Source organism: Puntigrus tetrazona, chromosome 5 (genome assembly GCF_018831695.1).
Source record: "Puntigrus tetrazona isolate hp1 chromosome 5, ASM1883169v1, whole genome shotgun sequence".
Taxonomy (NCBI): Eukaryota; Metazoa; Chordata; class Actinopteri; order Cypriniformes; family Cyprinidae; genus Puntigrus; species Puntigrus tetrazona.
Window position 1 is genome coordinate 10509798 of NC_056703.1, and position 21673 is coordinate 10531470.

At 37.4% G+C, this 21673-nt stretch overlaps 3 protein-coding genes across 8 annotated transcripts in view; 2 read left to right on the forward strand and 1 right to left on the reverse strand.

Moving 5' to 3' along the window:
* Positions 1-14993, forward strand: part of abca2 (ATP-binding cassette, sub-family A (ABC1), member 2) — a 55115-nt gene extending 40122 nt beyond the window's left edge. For all 4 annotated transcript variants that reach the window (XM_043239810.1, XM_043239812.1, XM_043239813.1 and 1 more), the window contains 22 exons: positions 1-209; positions 589-691; positions 798-1123; positions 2204-2417; positions 3164-3269; positions 3354-3465; positions 4923-4983; positions 5063-5237; positions 5335-5450; positions 5573-5720; positions 6430-6553; positions 6642-6774; positions 6865-6985; positions 7092-7270; positions 9322-9463; positions 9665-9799; positions 10272-10375; positions 10981-11073; positions 11175-11277; positions 11603-11740; positions 11879-12088; positions 12911-14993. The exon at positions 1-209 is cut by the window's left edge and continues 4 nt beyond it. In XM_043239810.1, coding sequence (XP_043095745.1) covers positions 1-209; positions 589-691; positions 798-1123; positions 2204-2417; positions 3164-3269; positions 3354-3465; positions 4923-4983; positions 5063-5237; positions 5335-5450; positions 5573-5720; positions 6430-6553; positions 6642-6774; positions 6865-6985; positions 7092-7270; positions 9322-9463; positions 9665-9799; positions 10272-10375; positions 10981-11073; positions 11175-11277; positions 11603-11740; positions 11879-12088; positions 12911-12946 — 3088 coding nt within the window. In that variant the 3' untranslated portion in view covers positions 12947-14993. The remainder of the gene's footprint in view (positions 210-588; positions 692-797; positions 1124-2203; positions 2418-3163; positions 3270-3353; positions 3466-4922; positions 4984-5062; positions 5238-5334; positions 5451-5572; positions 5721-6429; positions 6554-6641; positions 6775-6864; positions 6986-7091; positions 7271-9321; positions 9464-9664; positions 9800-10271; positions 10376-10980; positions 11074-11174; positions 11278-11602; positions 11741-11878; positions 12089-12910) is intronic.
* A 94-nt stretch (positions 14994-15087) lies between these two features.
* paxx (PAXX non-homologous end joining factor) lies at positions 15088-17241 on the reverse strand. Its single transcript, XM_043239819.1, has 7 exons — positions 16981-17241; positions 16261-16321; positions 16122-16171; positions 15834-16018; positions 15691-15741; positions 15396-15486; positions 15088-15293 (listed from the first exon to the last, which is right to left on the reverse strand). The coding sequence occupies exons 1-7, from the start codon at positions 17136-17138 to the stop codon at positions 15248-15250; spliced, it is 642 nt and encodes a 213-aa protein (XP_043095754.1). The 5' UTR covers positions 17139-17241; the 3' UTR covers positions 15088-15247.
* Positions 17242-17292: 51 nt separating this feature from the next.
* On the forward strand, positions 17293-21283 carry dph7 (diphthamide biosynthesis 7). Of its 3 annotated transcripts, none has more exons than XM_043239817.1 (9): positions 17293-17671; positions 17762-17898; positions 18391-18478; positions 18996-19090; positions 19166-19320; positions 19487-19559; positions 19696-19761; positions 20092-20264; positions 20599-21283. In XM_043239817.1, the coding sequence occupies exons 1-9, from the start codon at positions 17531-17533 to the stop codon at positions 21015-21017; spliced, it is 1347 nt and encodes a 448-aa protein (XP_043095752.1). In that variant the 5' UTR covers positions 17293-17530; the 3' UTR covers positions 21018-21283. The 3 variants fall into 3 exon arrangements, with proteins under 3 accessions (XP_043095752.1, XP_043095751.1, XP_043095753.1); XM_043239816.1 differs by having other exon boundaries at positions 17295-17671; positions 19163-19320; XM_043239818.1 differs by lacking the exon at positions 17293-17671 and having other exon boundaries at positions 17678-17898; positions 19163-19320.
* Positions 21284-21673: the final 390 nt, after the last annotated feature.

The following is a 21673-nucleotide window of genomic DNA, read 5'->3' on the forward strand; positions in this document are numbered from 1 at the left end:
AGAGTCCTCTCCGGAGCCGACCATACACGAGGGCCAGGGCAGCTTTAAGCTTGAGGGCTGGTGGCTGAAACTCCGGCAGTTTCACGGGCTGATAGTGAAAAGGTTTCACTGTGCAAAGAGGAACACCAAGGGCATTTTCTCACAAATCCTATTGCCTGCTTTCTTCGTCTGTGTGGCAATGACTGTAGCTCTGTCTGTGCCTGAGATTGGTAAGGACACGTTTGACCAAAATCTTGTATTAATAAATAATTTTTATATCAGTGTGTATATATAATGGTATGTGTCACGGTAAGCATACATGTCATGTTATATAAACAACTTTTATAAGTGATGTACATTGATGGAGTAATGCGAATATATAATTTATATCAATTAAAATGTAAATAATCTAATGAAGGAAATACTTTACAAATGAAAGCTTTGCTTGTAGCTAAAGTGCTAATTTAGGGGGCAGTATCTTTTTAAAAATATGACTATAAAGATTATACAAATTAATGAGAGCTGTGTTTAACTGGCGCTATAAAATTATGCAGATCTTAATTAGTCCTAAATGAAGACTGTTCTGTTGGTCTCTGTTCGTCTCTGTAGGTGACCTTCCTCCGTTGATTCTGTCTCCATCTCAGTATCACAACTACACACAGCCTCGTGGAAACTTCATCCCTTACGCCAATGAAGACCGGCTTCAGTACAGGTCAGCTGTAACAAATATCGTTTTAAATATCTACAGGCCTTTTTTGTATTATTTTAATGCACAGACCTTGTATCTCTCATTCCCTATCAACCTTTCTTTGCTCCAGGAGTAAACTTTCTCCAGATGCCAGTCCGCAGAGGATTGTTAACACCCTTCGTCTACCCTCTGGAGTTGGTGCGACATGTGTACTGAAAACTCCCTTCAACAGCACACTGGACCAGCTGGCCCAAACCCTAAATCCATATGCCAACAACTCCAAAACTCTAGCAGCCCGCTACTTTGACTCTATGTGCCTGGATTCTTTCACACAGGGTGTGCCTTTATCAAATTTTGTGCCCCCGCCTCCTTCTCCTGCCCCCTCAGATGACCCAGATGCACATTTTGAAGATGGCCTTTGGAATTACACTGCTGCTCCTCCCACAACTGTCAGAGGTCAGAGGTTACAGACTGGTACTGCGTGGTTAAATATGCATGTTTTGTTTTTGCTTCAAAGCTCAGCACATTGTAAATTTGACAAAATGTAGATACTGCTGTACTTTCACTATAACTTTTACAATTTAAAATACAATTTAAAACTCTTTTTTTTTAATTATTATTATTTTAATACATTTTAAAATTTTATTTATTCTGATGGTAAGGCTGAATTTTTAGCTCCCAGTGCTCATTGTCACATTATTGTAATAAGCTGATTTAGTTAGGTCCTTGATTTCTTAGTATTATAAATGCTAAAACTTTTTTTGCATTTCTGTAGACACTGATTTTTTTTTCTATTTTTAAAGGATTCTTTTGATGTAAATTGTGTTTTTGAAATAGAAATCATTTGTAACATTTAAAGCATCCTAGCAGAACAAAAACTATTACTTTACTTAAAAAGTCATCTCACAGTGTAAAGGTCCTTGCACACTGATTCTGACATTTTTTTTTAATGCTTTATTTATTTATTTATTTTTCCAAAATGCTTATGGATGTGAAAACTCAGAAAATCAAACCTGATCCAATTTCGAATGACCTTAAGAACAATATAAAAACCTAAAACTATAATTAATGTATAAAAAATATTAAATATTTGGTTTACTTTAGCATTTGTTTTAAATGAAATGTATTGTAATTTTTCTTCATTTTAGTAATTGTGAGTAGAATTTAATGAATATGACGTCACAATGAAACTATAATTTAGTATGAATTTTCTTCAAAAGACAAAACTATCACCATAACAAATAGCTAAAAACTACAATAACACTGACTGGCAACCAACAGTTTTAAAAGATTGAGAAATGTTTATTGATACTGAAAGTTATGTACATCTGGATATAATATTAGGAAAAACTGAAAATAACTCCTGTGCCACACACCTGCTGACTGTTGCTAAAAGTAAAAACTGTATTTCCTCGCATAATGTAGATTATTCTAAAACATCCGGTGTGCAGACTCTGTATTTTTTCATGAAGCTGTGTAATATGGATTCTTCCACTCATTTGATAAAGCTCCTCTCACCCTGCTGTGCTCCCACAGAGATGGCAACGTCTCCCCCCACGCTGCCCTTGACCATCCGGGAGCCAGTGCGCTGTATCTGCTCCATGCAGGGCACGGGCTTCTCCTGCCCCAGTGGAGTTGGGGGTCGACCGCCCCTTATGAAGGTAGTAACTGGAGACATCTTGGTGGACATCACAGGTCGCAACGTGTCTGAGTATCTCCTGTACACCTCTGATCGTCTCAGATTACACAGGTAATCTTCTGAAAGGCTGTCAAAAGAATAATATAATATTTTACTTAACTGATTTAATTATTTTCCTAGTAGTAACAACTACAGCGTTTTAGGCCATTTTTTGCAACTGTACCCTTTTAGATTTTAATATGAAAAAGTTTTGCATTTGAAATGCTTACTCTGAATTTGTGGGTTTGCTGCCGGGTCCAATAAAGTTTTTTTTTTTTAATGACCATCTTTGCAATGCCAGCAAAGTGATGGAGCTGAATACTGAATATTTTGTAATATCATTGCTCATTTGCAATGTCCGAGTGCATTCATCGTTATGACATCGCCCCATAAACCAACGATTTCTGAACAAACTGTGCAGTGCAGTTTTGATTAAAGGACTTTTTGGACTGACTGGACATTTTGTAATAGAATATTACTTTAATATTTCTTTATAATAAAAGCAACAGGTCTTTTCTCTTTTGTGTTGTGAGTACATCGTTAAAGTGATTTTAGGGAAAACAGAAAAATCTAGGATTTAGGGATCTTGGTTCGATCTATTGGTTGTTGATTGGATGGAAGCAAAAAAATACAATGCTACTTTTATTTATTTATTTTTTAAATGTGTGTACAAATTAATAATTTTCAATAAGATCAATAAAATAAAAATTAAATGGATAAAATAAGTGAATTGCTATTTTAAGCCAACTTTACATTTTTTTTATTAAGACCTCTTTTTCTTTTGACAAGAACTGCATGTTTCTTGTGTTATCCTGTAGATATGGAGGCTTTACTGTAGGAAACATTCAGAAATCCGTCCCAGCATCCTTTGGGAGAAAAACACCACCTATGGTGCGCAAAATAGCAGTGAGGAGATCCTCACAGGCAAGTCAGAGCATCCTTACACTTTATTTCTGATATGTTTCTGAGATAGTGTTTTATCATAATTTTGATGTTTACACCCTACAGGTGCTTTACAATAACAAAGGATATCATAGTATGCCTACCTACCTAAATGTCCTGAACAATGCCATTCTCAGAGCCAATCTGCCCAGTAGTAAAGGAAACCCTGCTGCATACGGTGAGTCTGAATTAGCTTCAGTTAACTAGCTAGAAGTCATTCATTATTTTGTTTGTTTTTTTCTTTTTAATTGTGCATGTTTTGATATTCTTTTTATACTCTGTTTCACAGACAAGACTTAAGCCTAGTCCTTGACTAACCTGTAAATCTGACTCGTTTCAACTGAAAGGAACTTGCACTGACTGATCTTAAGATGCACACTAGTAATGCTTTTTTTTAAAGGCATGTTTACAAAAATTACTTCCATCCATCTTCTTCCACTTCTTCGGGGGCCGGGTCGCGGGGGCAGCAGACTAGACTTCCCTCTCCCCAGACACTTCCAGCTCTTCCGGGGGGAACAATGAGGCTTTCCCAGGCCAGACGAGAGACATGGTCGCTCCAGCATGTCCTGGGACATGCCCAGAACACCTCTCTCAGGAGGCGTCCACTTCTTCACCATGACAGACCGATACATTGACCGATCTATCTGTCAATCTCTTGTTCCATCCTTCCCTCAACCATTAACAAGACCCCAAGTTACTTAATAACCTCCCCCCCACCTGAGGCAGGAGCTCTCCACCAACCTGAAGGGGACAAGCCACCCTTTTCCGACTGAGAACCATGGCTTCATTCTTGAAGGTGCTGATTCTCATTTCAGCCGCTTCACACTGCAAACCGCACCACTGCCTGCTGTAGGTCCTGGTTTGATGGAGTCAACAGGACAACATCATCTGCAAAAAGCAGAGATGAGATCCTGTGGTCCCCAAACCAGACCCCCTTCGGCCCCCGGTGACAAAGGGCAGCCCTACTGGAGTCCAACACGCACTGGAAACAAATCTGACTCCCTGCAATATAACCAATCTCTTGCTCTGGTTATACAGGGACCAGACAGCCCTTAGCAAAGGGCCCTGGACCCCATACTCGTGTATTGATGGACACTTGTATGCTTGAACATGGTGTTTGTTATGGACAAACTGTGACTAGCACAGAAGTCCAACAACAGAACATCACTTGGGTACAGATCCAACACACCCCTTTCAGGTATCACTAGCATCACCCACGTGAGCGTTGAAGTCTCCCAGTGAAACAATGGAGTCCCCAGTTGGAGCACATTTCAGCACCCCTCCCAGGGTCGGCTACTCTGTCCTGCCATTCAGCCCATAGTCGAAAAAGACAGTAAGAAACCTATCCCAGACCAGAAGGCACAGGCACATTTCATTTTCCTAGAGCCAGATTTTGTGTCCTTTTATATCCATAATAGGTCTTTGGGCCCCTATTTGTCTGGCCTGTCAGCTAGGCCTCAGGAGACCCTACCAGGGGGATTGGTGGCAGTCACAGGAGGAGACAAAATTACTGAAATATCCTAATTGAACTATGGCCTAATCCTGGTTTAGGCTAAGCCCTGTCTATGAAACTGGGCCTCAAATTCATGGATTGTTTATTTGTACTGAAAATCCTATATATGCTTACATTCACAGGCATCACAGTGACCAATCATCCCATGAACAGAACCAGTGCCAGTCTTTCTCTGGATTATCTGTAAGTCCTGTTCTCCTCTTTTTATCCTGTTCCAACCCTTAAACATTGCTTATTTCTGATTTCATATCCATTCTTCTAGGCTCCAGGGCACTGATGTGGTTATTGCCATCTTCATCATTGTAGCCATGTCCTTTGTGCCAGCAAGCTTTGTGGTCTTCCTGGTAGCAGAAAAATCCACCAAGGCCAAACACCTGCAGTTTGTCAGTGGATGTGACCCTGTCACTTACTGGCTAGCTAACTACATATGGGACATGGTAGGGTGAAGGAGATTTAGTGTCTGTTCACAAATAAGAACAGTCATGAAGGCTAAATTGGTTTACACACAGATTTCTTTTGTTTTTTCTTCGTTAGCTGAACTACCTGGTTCCAGCGACGTGCTGTGTCCTAATTCTGTTTGTGTTTGACCTTCCTGCGTACACGTCACCTACAAATTTCCCAGCAGTGCTCTCTCTCTTCCTCCTTTATGGGTAAGCTCTTTCTGGATGAAGACTCAATCAGACGTGAAGAGACAATAAATATATTTTTTTATCAGTTTTATTCAGGTCTTAATATGACACATAAAATGTGACAATTCACTCTCTCTTCCTAGCTGGTCTATAACCCCCATTATGTATCCAGCCTCTTTCTGGTTTGAGGTGCCCAGCACAGCTTATGTTTTCCTTATAGTCATCAATCTCTTCATTGGCATCACAGCCACGGTGGCCACTTTCCTCCTACAGCTGTTTGAGCGTGACAAGGTAGGTCAGACAGAGGTTTCTATAACTGATGGCATGGCATGTGAATACATTTTGTGTATAAACTGTATGACAGCATTCTTTTTGAGCTCATGCTCTATAGAAGAAATTATTTTAATTATTTTTAATGTATCTCACTCCCACCCCGTTAAAGGGTTAGTTCACCCAAAAATGAAAATTCTGTTATTAATTACTCACCCTCATGTCATTGCAAACCTGTAAGGCCTTGTTAATCTTCAGAACACAAATATTTTAATGAAACCCGAAAGCTTTCTGACCCTCCGTAGAGAGCAACACTACTACCTTTTCAGGCTTTGAATGTGGTAGTTAAGACATCATTAAAATAATCCATGTGGCCCAACTATAATTTTATAAAGCTACTTTAATACTTTTTGTGAGCAAAAAAAGCTATTTTAACAATGTCCTTACTGCCTGGGCCTTGATTGTGGTAGTTGTGTTGCTGTCTGTGCAGGGTCAGAAAGCTCTGGAATTTCATAAAAAATAACAAGGGTCTTATGGGTTTGGAATGACAGCGAGTAATTAATGACGGAATGAAAATTTTTGAGTGAACTATCCCTTTAAATTGGCGTTTTTGCCTGACACACCTCAGTAATCCTGAGCTTATCAACTGTATACAGTTATTAAAATCATAATAATACATAGTAATATTGTTACTAATATACTTATTTTTATTTATTTTTTTACGTCACAGGATCTAAAGTTGGTAAACAGCTATCTAAAGTCCTGTTTTCTCATCTTTCCCAACTATAACCTGGGTCATGGATTGATGGAGATGGCCTATAATGAGTATATCAATGAGTATTATGCCAAGATAGGTTTGTTGGTGCATTCTTCATCTCAGGACATCGTTGAGGGCTGCTCTGTGCTCTTTTCAGGTGGTTAAATGCCTTCTGTTCTCTGCAGGCCAGTTTGATAAGGTGAAGTCTCCATTTGAATGGGACATTGTGACACGGGGACTGGTGGCAATGACCATTGAGGGTTTTGTTGGCTTTCTCATTACAATTCTGTGCCAGTACAACTTCCTCAGGAAAGCCCAGTGAGTGTGATTTTTGTGTACAGCATTTGTGTGCCTTTGACAGTTTAAAATGAAAATGTTCTAAAGGTCACTGTTTTCATCTCATTGAAGGAGAGTGCCTGTCAACAGTCAGCCGGTTGAGGACGATGATGTTGATGTGGCCTGTGAGAGACGCAGAGTGCTGAGGGGAGATGCTGACAATGACATGCTGAAGATCGACAACCTAACCAAGGTCAGATACTCCATGACATTTTAAAACTTTGCCTTAACCCAGTGCATTTGACCTGAACCCTTCACTCTGTCCTTAAAGTATTCTCAAAGCCCGTGTTTCCTCACAGGTGTATAAGTCTCGCAAGATGGGCCGGATCCTGGCGGTGGACCGTTTGTGTCTGGGGGTCCGTCCTGGGGAGTGCTTTGGGCTGCTGGGAGTGAATGGAGCAGGAAAGACCACAACATTTAAAATGTTGACAGGAGATGAGAGCACAACAGGGGGCGAGGCCTTTATTCAGGGACACAGGTGCTACATTCAGACCAACTCTGATGTGGTAATAGATAGAAAACTGTATTTCAAGGAATAAGAAAAATAAACTTAATTATAAAAAAAGCAATAGTTACCAAAAGCTTATATACGTCAGCATATCTTTAGCATTTCAAGGTATTTGCAAGGTATTTTTTGGCAGAATGTAGGTTATATCTTGAAATAAGTTTTACCCTATTTGTGATTCTTCAAGCTTAAGCTCCCTAAAAATTTTGGGATCATGTTACTTTTTATGGTAGCATGTTGCTATGCTAATGAACACTACTGAATTTTCAGTATTAAAGATACAAGTTATTTTTTTGACACAATATAGTCTGTGTTAAATTAAGCTGATTGTTTTTTCTACATATTGGTAATTAAGCATAAAACTATATATATATATATACACACACAAACCGGATTCCAAAAAGTTGGGACACTATACAAATCGTGAATAAAAACTGAATGCAATGATGTGTAGGTGCCAACTTCTAATATTTTATTCAGAATAGAACATAACTCACAGAACAAAAGTTTAAACTGAGAAAATGTACCATTTTAAGGGAAAAATATGTTGATTCAGAATTTCATTGTGTCAACAAATCCCAAAACATTTTCACCACTGTGTGGCATCTCCCTTCTTTTACAACACTCAACAGACGTCTGGGGACAGAGGAGACCAGTTTCTCAAGTTTAGAAATAGGAATGCTCTCCCATTCTTGTCTAATACAGGCCTCTAACTGTTCAATCGTCTTGGGCCTTCTTTGTCGTACTTTCTTCTCTTTATGATGCGCCAAATGTTCTCTATAGGTGAAAGATCTGGACTGCAGACTGGCCATTTCAGTACCGGATCCTTCTCCTACGCAGCCATGATGCTGTGATTGATGCAGAATGTGGTCTGGCATTATCTTGTTGAAAAATGCAGGGTCTTCCCTGAAAAAGATGACGTCTGGATGGGAGCATATGTTGTTCTAGAACCTGAATACATTTTTCTGCATTGATGGTGCCTTTCCAGACATGCAAGCTGCCCATGCCACACGCACTCATGCAACCCCATACCATCAGAGATGCAGGCTTCTGAACGGAATAAGATAAAAACTAAACCTCTTTGTCCGGATGACATGGCGTCCCAGATTTCCAAAAGAACTTGAATCGTGACTCGTCTGACCACAGAACAGTCTTCCATTTCGCCACACTCCATTTTAAATGATCCCTGGCCCAGTGTAAACGCCTGAGCTTGTGGATCTTGCAGAAATGGCTTCTTCTTTGCACTGTAGAGTGCTGGCAGGTTGGCACGGTGGATTGTGTTCATTGACAATGGTTTCTGGAAGTATTCCTGAGCCCATTCTGTGATTTCCTTTACAGTAGCATTCCTGTTTGTGGTGCAGTGTCGTTTAGGGCCCGGAGATCACGGGCATCCAGTATGGTTTGGGACCCTTTCTCACAGAGATTGTTCCAGATTCTCTGAATCTTTGGATGATGTTATGCACAGTTGATGATGATAGATGCAAAGTCTTTTGCAATTTTTCGCTAATGAACTGATATTGCTCCACTATTTTCTGCGCAACATTGTGGGAATTGGTGATCCAAGTTGGCTTCTGAGACACTGCCACTATAGAAGCTCTTTTTTATACCCAATCATGTTGCCAATTGCTGATTAGTGTTAATTGGTCTTCCAGCTCCTATTATGCTTAAATTTACTTTTTCCATATTGCTATATATACCATAAATATATATATATATGGTATATATATATTTATATAAATATTAGAAGTATATATTCAGTTTTTATTCATATATTTGTATATATCCCAACTTTTTTTGGAATCCGTTTGTACATAAACTAAAATGTATGTGTAAAAATTTAAGCAGAATTTTTCTACCAAGAATTAAGAAAAGTAAACAAGTCTTATTGACTCAATATTATTACCACTTATTCCTAATGCAGTTTTGTGTTGTTGATTTTAAAGCTTCATTTTCTTTTTTATTTTGCGTTTGTATACTACTAATGTGTATGGCTTAATCCGAATGATTCTCTTACTGTCCCGCAGTATCTTACGGGAGCTTTTACGTGTGCAGCAGAGCATTGGTTACTGCCCTCAATTTGACGCTCTATTTGATGACCTGACTGCTCGAGAACATCTGGAGCTGTACACACGCCTCCGTGGCATCCCCTGGAAAGATGAGGAACGGGTGAGCATGCGCAGACACAGACACACACACTCTGTTTAGTCACATGCACTTATCAGTGATAGTCAAGTGTCTATTAGAGCTCCTAAAAGCTCTCTTGAAATCAGTTTAAAAAGTGCAAGAGCACTTAGCAATCTATAATTGTCAGCTGCAGTTTGAAATTCATTGTCATTCAAAAATTCTCGCTCTCTTTGTGTCCTGAAGGTGGTTCAGTGGGCTCTGGAGAAGTTGGAGTTGTCCAAGTATGCTGACAAACCTGCTGGCACCTATAGTGGAGGCAACAAACGCAAACTCTCCACAGCTATTGCTCTGATTGGATATCCCTCACTCATTTTTCTGGTTAGATCTCTCTATCATTCATTCTTATTATTATCCCTTAGATGACATAAATGTATTTCAAACCTATTTAACTAGGGTACTTCACTAGTGTATGCTAATGACTTAATTTGCAATGCAAGGTATTTTTGGCAGAACATAGAGTATGTGTTTGCTTCTTTTTTTTTTTTTTACCCTTTTTGTGTTTTTTTTGTAAACATAAAACTCCAATGTTTCTAAATGTATGTGAATATTAATCATCAAAAACTACTGATTTTCTGCTTATGTTGGATTTGTTCTTAAAATAAGAAAGAAATATTTGCCAATAGGCAAAGAAAAATAAAAGATAGTATCTGAAATGAACACTTTAATAAACAGTTTTTGAAGTAAGTAATATCAAAACATTAACTGAAGCAGCTGAGCTGAGTATAATTACTGTAAGATGTTCTAAACATAATCTTTTCATGATCTGTTTTTTTTTTTTTTTTGGTTCTAGGATGAGCCCACCACAGGTATGGACCCAAAGGCTCGTCGTTTCTTATGGAATCTGATTCTTGACATCATCAAAACCGGACGCTCTGTGGTGTTGACGTCACACAGGTGTAGTAACTATATAAATATTCACTTTTCTTTCATAATAAGTTTTAAAGGGACACTTTTTTTGAAAATAAGCTCATTCTTACAGTTTTTGAATGCATTCAGCTGATCTCCGGGTCTGGCGATTAGCATTTTTAGCATAGCTTAGCATAGATCATTGAATCTTATTTATCTTGTTTAAAAATGACCAAAGAGTTTTGATATTTTTCCTATTTAAAAACTTGAGTTATATTGTGTTTTAAGACTGACGGAAAAATAAAAGTTGCGGATTTATAGGCGGATGTGACAAAGGAAATATACTCTCATTCCGAAGTAATAATTGAGGAACTTTGCTTCCTTACCATGGCCACAGCAGGCACAATGCTATCAAGCATCGCCTGAAAACAGCCAGAGCCTCTTGGTACGGCAGCAAAGTTTCTTGATTATTACGTCGGATTGAGAGTATAGTTCCTATCCGCCTAGAAAACCGCAACTCAGCTCAGATCAGCTGAATGGATTCAAAAATGGTAAAACTCAACTTTTTAACTCTGGGGGAGTTGGAGAATGAGTTTCAAAAAAAGTGGAGTGTTCTTTTAATAGCACTAATGTACTGATGTATTTGTTTGCAGCATGGAGGAGTGTGAAGCATTGTGTACGAGACTGGGCATCATGGTTAACGGCAGGTTCAAGTGCCTGGGAAGCATCCAGCATCTCAAAAACAGGTTTGAAAAGTCTCCGCCAATATAATGTGTGATACAGGAGTGCAGTTTTCTTAAAACTGCCAACTTGCTGTTTGTTTTTTTTATTTATGTATATTTTTCAGATTTGGGGATGGATACATGATAACAGTACGCACTAAGACCACAGCTAGCGTCAAGGAAGTGATACGGTTTTTCAACAGGAATTTTCCAGAGGCCATCCTTAAGGTGAGATTGGGGAGATTTTGACCGAAAATAAATATATATATATATATATAGGTAAGTTTCAGGAGTTTTACTGGAAAAACAGATGTTTCATATTTGCTGTCCATCAGCGGAAATTTCTCCAAAACAGATGGCCGTGGCATACAAGTACCTCTATGTTGTCAGGTTGGATCGTAATATATAAGACGATGAGTTTTCAAAGTTGCAAGAAGCTCTCACAAGGTGTTTTTGTGCAGTGCCGACAAAACTAAGGGTACATATGCGTATATCTTGAGCTTGCTTTGCTTGCAGTAAAAATTGTAAACTTCTGCGTATTCTTTCACGCAAGGAGCGGCACCACACAAAGATTCAGTACCAGCTGAAGTCAGAGAACATCTCTCTGGCTCAGGTCTTCAGCAAAATGGAGCAGGTGGTCGAAGTGCTGAGCATCGAAGATTATTCTGTCAGCCAGACAACTTTGGACAACGTAAGTATACCTCGGCGACTAACAATGAAAGAAAAATCTCAATATTGAATGTGAACAGACATTAGTTATTGATGCAGAGGAATAACTAAATGCGTGAAATGGGAATCTAAAAACTACATACTGTATTTTTTATTTTAGGTCTTTGTCAACTTTGCAAAAAAGCAAAGCGATAACTTACAACAGCAAGAAAGTTCCCCATCTAGTGCTGGTCAGTCGCCACTGCAGAGGCTGCTCAGCATCCTCCGGCCGCGTCCTGCTAACACAGAACTTAACGCCCTTGTAAGTGAAGAGCCAGAAGAGCTTGAGAGTGATGACGATGAAGGACTGATCAGCTTTGAGGAAGAGAGGGTAAGACTTTTGACACAGGCACATAAAATCTATATTTCACTTTAAGATAATTCAATTAAATCTGCTTGGCACGGTCTGCAAAAGACTTATTACTCTTATTACCAGCCATCTTTGGTTTGATTTATAAAAATAAGAGCTTTATTCTGTTAAAAAATGAGAGACCAAATGAAATTTCTTTTTCAATTAAATGGATTATTAAGCTTCATTTATCTAACAAGTTAACATTAACTTTTGTAAAACTATGGAAAACAAAAATGAAGCAAAGTAGTACATTTAAATGTTTAGAGATTTTATGTTTTTGAAGGAGTTTCTTATCCTCACCAAGACTTTGATTTTATTTGTAAAAAAAAAAAAAATTGTATAAAATATTATTAAATTTTTTACTTTATGGCAAAGCTGAATTTTCAGTGTCACAAGAACCGTAAAATATTATTTTAATTATGCCGAGTTGATGCTGAAGAAAACATTATTTTATGTTATTAAAGTAAAACATTTTTCTGTTTAATATATTTGTGGAAACTGTGACCTATTTTTTGGGAACAGAATAGAATAGAGACTTTAAAAATTGTATTTCAGTGTGGTTGTTCTTTTAAAGTTTTTTTTTTTTGTGGTTGCAAATTATTTTAGGCAACATTTAAATAAAAAAAAAGTTCAAAGTTAGTCAGCTAAATTAGTTTATTCAAATGTAGCTAAAATAAATAAATTGCAACCAATTTATAATTGAATTTAATACATTTTTTTTTAGTTCAATAATAAGAGACTATTAAACTGCACTCCTTACAATATTGCTCTTGTCATTATTTTTATTTTGCCTTCTCACAGGTGCAGCTGTCTTTTAATACAGACACTCTGTGCTGAAACAGCTGTTAATCTCACAGACGGAGAGATGTTAAAAAAAAAAAAAAAAAAAAGCCTCAAGTTCAGACCCGTGTCTGTACGGTCAAAGACATTTGTGCGTTTTTTTCTCTCTGGAGAGGATCCGTCTCTCTGGCCCAGAGAGTGGCTTGTTCTTGTTTCCATTTGCACTTCCAGTAGCGGAGCGAGAGAACGGCTCTTCTGGGAACTCTAACAGAGATGCAGACACAGTCGGTGCCTGGACGTGATCGGGCCTCCCCTCCTGCGTTTTGGAGATGATGGCTTATGGAATCGTGTATTACCATACTTTATATTCAAGCCTGCTGGATGGGAATTAAAGAGAATGTATTTCTTAGATAGGCTATGGCCGTATGGTTTATTTTGGTATCGCTTTACATTTGAATATGATCGTACTATCGGATCACGTTGAATTGTTTTAATTGTAGTGTTGATGTCATAACATAATCATCCCTCAAGGAATAGGACTCTTATGGGTTCGGCCTCTGCAACTTGTTCTTTTATTTTTATGACTGTTTACCTTCACGTTGAGTTGAAACTGATCTTTTTTTTCTTTACTTGGACCTACTGTTTGATTTGTACCTGCATTGAGAGCATGCTATAAAAGACAAGCCTGTCGTGTTGTGGGTTGAAGAACTTTTACTATGCTTAAATGTTTCGAACAGACCTGTTGTTCTTGTTGAAGAATGCAAATGTACCCGTGCACCTTCATTGAAGTTTTGAAATCGGACACATCGATAGTGAATGACCCGTGACCGATTCAAAGGCCTTTAGTCGAACCGGACCGAACCAGCCCTGCTGTGGAGATGTTTGTGGTCTTGTAATTGAATGTAAACGGCATACGTGTTTTGTGCTGACTTTGTGTCTCCCGAACCAAGGGTTCTCTCTTTTATTTAATGAATGCATTCTGAAATAAGTTGTAATTGATTCCGGTGTCTGTCTCGGTGGAAAAATTTGCGTTGCATTACGGTCAAAAGCCGAGTAATTCCAGATGTCAGTTGAAAGAGCTCCTACACCAGATGTCAGTAGAAAGTTCATAATAATTGTCACGCTATCACTGTGAAGCCAAAGGTGAACTCTTAGTCACTATTAATACAGATAGACAGAAATCAGGTCATTGCTATCGATTACTGTATTCATGAGAACCCTTGAAATGTTTGTTTATTGAATAGCAGGAGGTTTTGACTTTTTGTCGTTTGCACTGTAATGTAACGCAAGTGTACATTTTTCTGTTTTGACCTGAAATTAGTCGATCATGTTGTTCCTTTTGAAATGAAATGATGCTTCTCCTTCATGTCAGTGATGTACATGATGGTTAGGTCCTATCGCTCAGTGACAGTCTAACCGTGCTTAATCTCTGAATCTCGCACAGTTGTCGGCACTTAGTACTATAATGGTGTCTTATTTTTCTGGCATTGCTGCGTAAAAAAAAAAAATAGGATCAATATTATCAAAGAGAAGAAAGCTGAGACCGATAAGGAGGCCCTCTGTACATTTCCGTGTACTACGACCAAAGGGTTTTTGAAATGTGTAAATTTAATTGTGACCAGCTTTGTGAAAACTGACCTACTGAACACATCTTTGCGTAACGATCGGGCATCTGGGCCACTTCTGAATATATTTCCTGCTAACGGAGAACCTCAACAGCCTAACTAAAGATCAGTGCAAGCTGCTTTTCACTTTGGAAATTAACATGTGCAGTGATTTAAGACACCAGCAAACATGAGTGTGGTTCTGTATCATATAAAATAGCATTATGGTTAAGGAGGTGATTTAGTTTTATCTTTCTTGTAAGTGCGTTGGAATGTAAATTCAGTACATGTGAATACGATTCGATATTTATGAACGTTTTATTTTCATCCAGTAATACCTGTGTTCAGGTGGATTCCCTTGTAACAAGATTGACTGGACCTTTTCGGCTTGTTTTCAATTACTTTTGTTTCCATAATCTTGTGCTAACTGGGGTGAACTGATGTTTTTAATATTAAAAGGGAGAAAAGAGAAAAATTAAATCAATAAATTGTTAAATTGACTTTCTGGCTCTTTTTTTGTCTACTTTTTTGCTAAAAATAACATTTTCAGTGAACACAGCTATTTAAAAATAAAATTTATTAATTACACATTCGAAAGGGATAAAAATCATTTAGTAATGTCAAGGAATAAAACCTTAATCAGATGCGTGATGACTTAAAATCATTCATACAGTGATTTCTATTCGTTACATTTTAAAAACGTATAGTGACGTTGGTTAAAAAGGTACAGTTCATGTTCAAACTTGTGTCGACTTCAATCATCGTCTTCATCAAAGGCCACGCCTGTTGCAGGTTTCTTTCTGTACAATCAACAAAAATGGTCATTGAGCTCAATAAACTCTGTAAGATATTCACAGATTGCTATCCATTCATTTGAGTGTAAAGTCAATAAAAATATGAACCTCTTTGTTCCTGGGTTGATGAGAGAATCTCCAGGAAGACGTCTTCTGACTGCTACAACTGGACCCTTATGCGGTTTCCTAGGTTCAAATTCTAACAAAAACACGCCATTACTAGTTTTAAATGAACTTTGACAATCAGACAAATAATTCTGATAAACTTTTAAAAAAAGCACTCAAAATTATAATATCATGGTTTTCTTAGCTTTTTAAGTAAGTGTGTTATACATCAACATAAGTTCATTTTAATTATAGATGTTTACAACTAACATGCCTGACAGGTATTGCCTTAACTTACCAGCACTCCTTTTCTGAGGACTCTTGACTGGACTAAATGACGATGAAGAACCTAAAAAAAAATAAATAACAGCAAACATTTAGTATAGTAGGGTTTCATTATGTTAAAATAATAGCATAATAATTGAAAATATGTTGGCTTGCCTTGACTTTCTAGCTGTTGCAAGCTGTCAGCCATTTTGAAAAGCAGTTCCTTGACTTCCGTCCTTCCCTCTGAGTCTTTGAGTTTTGACAGGGACAGACTGAGGTCTGTGGGCTCTGCTCCTAAATGCAGCACAGCACCGTCTTCCTGCAACTTCACAAATGCTCGGCCAGCTTTACACGCACACCTGTCCACATGCACAAGAGACGGTTCTCAGAGAGGTCAGTAGATCTTGTCAAACAAGAAATCTGATTATTGATTTAATAATTGCCCCTCAAGTTGCAACTCACTTGAGTTTGAAGGTATAATCCTCTGTGGACTTCAATGAAAATTTCTTAAACTGTAAAGAAATAAAAGCATTGTATTACTCTTACAAGAGAGTAGAAATCATGTAGAAAGACATCAAAATAACTCAAATAAAATCCCTACAAGCTGAGACAGAATCTCCTCTGAAAGATGCGTTTTCCAGACATCTTCACCATTGGTAAATCTACGGGAAACAGGACATCATGACATGTATTCAATTCATAATAATATGTATTAGTATTATGACAAATGTGGCCAACTGATATGAGTGTGCAATTAAGTGTTGTCACTGTTAACAAAAAAATAATACAAATGTTTTATTTATACGCTGAATCTAAGTAATCGTACTGAACATAAAAATGAAATAAAATACAGCTGTTGCATAAGAAACTTGAAAGACCAAGCAAAGACCTAAGCAACCACCTGGTTTGAGCTGAATTACTTCAATTACAAAACTAAAAATTAAATTAAATAAATTAAAGCTAAATAGTAATATTTAAATAATAATAATAACAATATAATAACAAAATAGCGTGAAATAAAAATCTAAAATGAAAATATAAAAACAAAAGCTAATTCATAATGTGAATAAATATTATAATAGTAATTGTATGTAAAATACTAAAACAATGACTTAACGTGAATTCATAACTGCACCCACAATATATATATATATATATATATATATATATATATATATATATATATATATAGATAGATAGATAGATAGATAGATAGATAGATAGATAGATAGATAGATAGATAGATATTATTTAAAGCCGTTTTAAAAGGACTAACGTTACAGCATATCAAACTGCTGTGGCTGCTTTCATGTCAACTTACCCTATGTTTATGTCTCCTGCTGATCGCTTTTGAGTAAAAAACACGTATTTGGACTGGTCGGTTTTATCCAGCAAAGTGCAAAGGACAGATTTTGACTCGGAATTTTGTTCCATACTGATTTGACGTAAAATCACACTAAAAATAATAATAATAAACATTCATACTCCTCAGTCAGGAACTGCTCCTCTTAAACAACAAGGGCGCGATTTAAACGCTCAGCCAATCAGACCTCAGCAACCCGGAAGCTGTCGTGCCGTTCGCGTCCTGTTTACCTCGTAAAAACGATAAAAGGCGAAGTTGTACGAAAATGTCTATGACCTGGAAACTATTATAATACTACGTGGAAGCTGGAAGCTAAGATGCATACTGTTCATTAAAATAAAATTGATCTAAAATCACATTTTTAAATCAGATATTTGGTGACAGCTGGTCAGCGTGCTGCTTGCATGCAGGGGTCACCGACTGACAGTACGCCTACAGTCACTCATTTCTTGGTCAGTTAAAGTTATTATCCGTTCTGAGTTGCTTTATGTTATGCCGAGCCGCTTAAATGGGTTGGCAGTCTCGAACCCGAACCCTGCAGGTGTTCGACACGGAGTTAAGCGCTGACACCGTGGAGTGGTGCCCGTTACCACAGTGGTCTCATGTTCTGGCATGTGGGACTTACCAACTTCAAAAAGGCGACGAGAAGGTAATGCAAAATATCTTTCGACTGTAGTTTTATGGTATTGTGTGGTATTAACTGGTCGGTCCTGGACTGAAGTGGTGTTTCTGTTAACAGCAAACCGCAGAAAACTGTTCTGCACCGAGCAGAATCGGTAGACTTTATCTGTTTCAGTGTAATCCGCAACCGTCGTTCATCCCTCCGCTGACTGAGACTCAGAGAGTGGACACTCCTGCTATACTCGACCTCAAATGGTAAGTGATTTTCACTGTTCATTCTGTACTCTAGACTTTACTCTTCACTTAAACAATTACACACCCCATATAGTACTGTATTTTGTATAGTCTGTGTGTGTGTGTGTGTGTGTGTGTGTGTAATATATATATATATATATATATATATATATATATATATATATATATATATATATGTATATGTATATATATATATGTATGTATACATATATATATATATATATATATATATATATATATATATATATATATATATGTATATATATACATATATATATATATATATATATGTATACATGTATATATGTATATGTATATATGTATATATATGTTATTTATTTTATGTGTTGGCGTCCATCCATTCTGTGTAGATGAGGCAGGATAACACCCTTGACAGATGGCCAGTAATGGAGTGGATGCTGAGTCATGTACTTTACATAACTGGCCAATACACATGAATTATGAGTGTTTTTATTTGTTTTAATTCTTCAGGTGTCACGTGCCGATATCAGATCGCCCAGTGTTGGGCATGGCCACTGCAAGCGGACAAATCCAGTTATACAAGCTCGTGGAACCTCAGGTGACAAATTACACTCATGCTGCATTCAAGGACCACTCTTATAATAAAAACTAATTTCTATTTACACCACCAAGTATTATTTCGGTCCAACCACTGGAATTATGCTGAAAATGTAGAAATATGTTTATGCTTTAGTACACGTCATGCTACTACGTACATTAACGTACATTAGAATAAAAAGAAAATTATTTATTTACAGCATTTTAATAAGGTTAAATATTTAAGTTCAATATTCAAAATTTTAATAATAATAGGTATGAAATAAATTACTTATTGTATTGATTACATTAAAAATATTCAGCAATGGTACATGGTTTATCTAAAAGCATATTAAAGACACCCCACAGACAAATAAACAACATAAATTAAAAAAATTAATTAACTGTTATATCAGTAGGTTACCCAGAATTTGTCATAATTTACTCTCTATCTATCTATCTATCTATCTATCTAAAACTTGTATTTGTACTATACTTCATTAAGTGTCTTCTGCCTGTCTGGACTGTGTCTCCAGTAGCAGGGCACATGTGTTCTGGAGAACGAGCTGAGCACAGAATTGGGTCCTGACAGACTGGCATTGTCTTTAGACTGGTCCACAGGGAGAGGTGAGAGGTAAGGTGCTCTCATCACTGATGGACCGATGATTTGGCATTGTATATAATGGTTACTGTTGTGTTTTTGCAGCAGTGATGTGCGCGTGGTGTCCAGTGACTCGAGCGGCTCTCTCACAGCGCTGTCTCTAGGGGAAGCCGGTTTAACTGCTGTGTGTCAGTGGAAAGCTCACGACTTTGAAGCCTGGATCTCAGCATTTAGCTACTGGGATACACAGATTGTTTATTCAGGTATGAGGCAAAAGAAGTTATTTGTGGTGCCATTTGCCAATTTATTATTAGTATATTATACAATACTAAAATTACGCAGCATCGATTATTGTTTATGTAAATGTATTTATCTGACCTATTATATCTATTTATCTGAAATCATATTTTTGTGTAACTGCTGACACAGGTGGTGATGACTGCAAACTAAAGGGTTGGGATCTGAGAATGAGTCCCTCTTCCCCTACCTTCACCAGCAAGAGGTCAGACACAAGATATGGTTTTTCAGTCAGCAACATTACCTATTGAATTTGAGTCACTGTTTAACTCAATTACGTTCTATTTGACGGTTCATGCTGTTCATGCAGTCATTGTATACACCAATCTGTCTTGTCACAGACACACGATGGGAGTATGCAGTATACACAGTAACCCCCATCGAGAGCACATACTAGCCACAGGAAGGTAAGTACTGCTCAGTCAAAAAAAAAAAAAAAATAATAATAATAATAAACTGTTCATTGGGGTACATGGGAGAATGTAACAAATATCTTTTTTGCATTCCAACAAGGAAGAAATCCATGATTGTGTTTCCATGACATTAAGAAAAACTATAACTAGCTACAACTAAAAATGGTCAGAAGAAAGAAATGTCAAATGCGATCACATTTATGAAACATTATAGGAGAAATGTCATTGTCTGCTTATGAAGTACGGCTCATAATTAATTTGCTTGACCGCACAATAATGCAACGTGTGACAAATGCACCGTACGTGTGTTTGTTCCCCTTGCAGCTATGATGAGAACGTGCTGCTCTGGGACGGGAGGAGCATGAAGCAGCCCTTGAGTGAGACCGCAGTAGGTGGAGGTGTGTGGAGACTCAAGTGGCACCCCAGTCAAGAGCACCTGCTGCTAGCTGCGTGCATGCATAATGATTTCCATATCCTCCACTGCCAGAAAGCTATGGGTAAGAATTACTCTTAATATATGGCGCATCTTACAAAATGTATGCTACTTCTAAAAAGTTTTTTTGTTGTTTTTATATATTTACAAAGAGTGCATTTATCAAAGGAAATGTATCATGGTTTGCACAACAAAAATAACCAGCATGTTTCTGTCATTATTAATAATAATAAATGTTCCTTGTGTACCAAATTAACATGTTAAAATGATTTCTGAAGGATCATGTAACACTGACGGCTGGCATAATGGTTCAGTTTAACCATCACATGGATAAAGGAACAGTTGTTTTAAACTGATTTAACAATATTGCTGTTTTTCTCCCCAATATTTATTCATAGAGGGACAAGATGCCCCATGCCCAGTTCTGGCCTCCTATATTCTCCACAACTCCTTAGCATACGGAGCAGACTGGTCCAGACTCCCCCTAAGCAACTCCTCACCCCCCTCTCCTCAGGAACCTCCCCAAACAGTTGGACTCACAGAGTCTGCAGGTCATCTCAGGATCCAGTATGAATCGCCCACCGCCAGCTTTGACACCTCTCTGGAGGATGACTCGGGGCGGTACATACCTGACCGGTGTCCTTTACCAGAAAAAAGTTCAGTTCCAGGCCCCCTCAGCAGCTCTGCTAGAGACTCCCAGTCTCTGTCCTGTCTGATGGCTTCCTGCTCCTTCTACGATCACATGATGCACGTGTGGAGATGGGACTGGAGCCCAGAGGAAAAGCAGACGCCGTTTGAACCCACCTCCTCTTCCTGATCACAGCTGATATGAGCTTTAAAAACCTTTTGAGTTGAGGTTATTTGGACCTGCACATCTCGCTGCATCATGTTGCTGTAACATATATATCATTGCTTAGTATTCCATATATGCAATTTTGAGATACTGTATCTTTATTTCAACCGAGTGTTATTTTTCTGACTATATATTTTAGCTAGAAAATGTAAAGGACCTTTTCTAGTTTTACACTGAGAACCAGACAAAGACCTTTTATAACAAATAAACCATAACTCTATTAATAAAAACAAGTGGCTACATATTTCTTTTGTAAAGCCGTTTCTCTAAGGTAACATTTTTTTTTAAACATTTTAAATACCCCAAAATATGATTCTTATTGTACAAGGGAGCCCAGTCTTAAATTTAAAATGTATCTATATAGTTTGTTGTGATGAAAACCTAATATTGTCTAAAATATTACATTTCTATTTAGGTACACAGCTGTTTTCTTTTCGTTATCATTGTAGTACTATTTTATTTATCCTCTTAATCAAAAGTGTTTATTTGTATAAAGTTTAATTATTTTAAATATTTAGTCTAAAATGTTATTTGAAATATATAAATATGCAGTTTCATATAATTACAGTTTGTTTCATTAAGCTTTTTTACTTTTTATATGAATTTATTAATCAAAAGCT

What these genes read in the sequence shown, in the direction of transcription:
- paxx (XM_043239819.1), bottom strand. Translation starts at nt 17,138, where the DNA reads ATGTTTATTATTATTATTTTTAGTGTGATTTTACGTCAAATCAGTATG. An exon ending in TCCTCAGAAAAGGAGTGCTG is followed by an intron (nt 15,487 to 15,690) that starts GTAAGTTAAGGC and finishes TGTTTTTGTTAG; the next exon opens with AATTTGAACCTAGGAAACCG. An exon ending in ATCAACCCAGGAACAAAGAG is followed by an intron (nt 15,294 to 15,395) that starts GTTCATATTTTT and finishes TTGATTGTACAG; the next exon opens with AAAGAAACCTGCAACAGGCG.
- dph7 (XM_043239816.1), top strand. Translation starts at nt 17,531, where the DNA reads ATGGGTTGGCAGTCTCGAACCCGAACCCTGCAGGTGTTCGACACGGAG. An exon ending in TTCAAAAAGGCGACGAGAAG is followed by an intron (nt 17,672 to 17,761) that starts GTAATGCAAAAT and finishes TTCTGTTAACAG; the next exon opens with CAAACCGCAGAAAACTGTTC. An exon ending in ACAAGCTCGTGGAACCTCAG is followed by an intron (nt 18,479 to 18,995) that starts GTGACAAATTAC and finishes TGTCTCCAGTAG; the next exon opens with CAGGGCACATGTGTTCTGGA.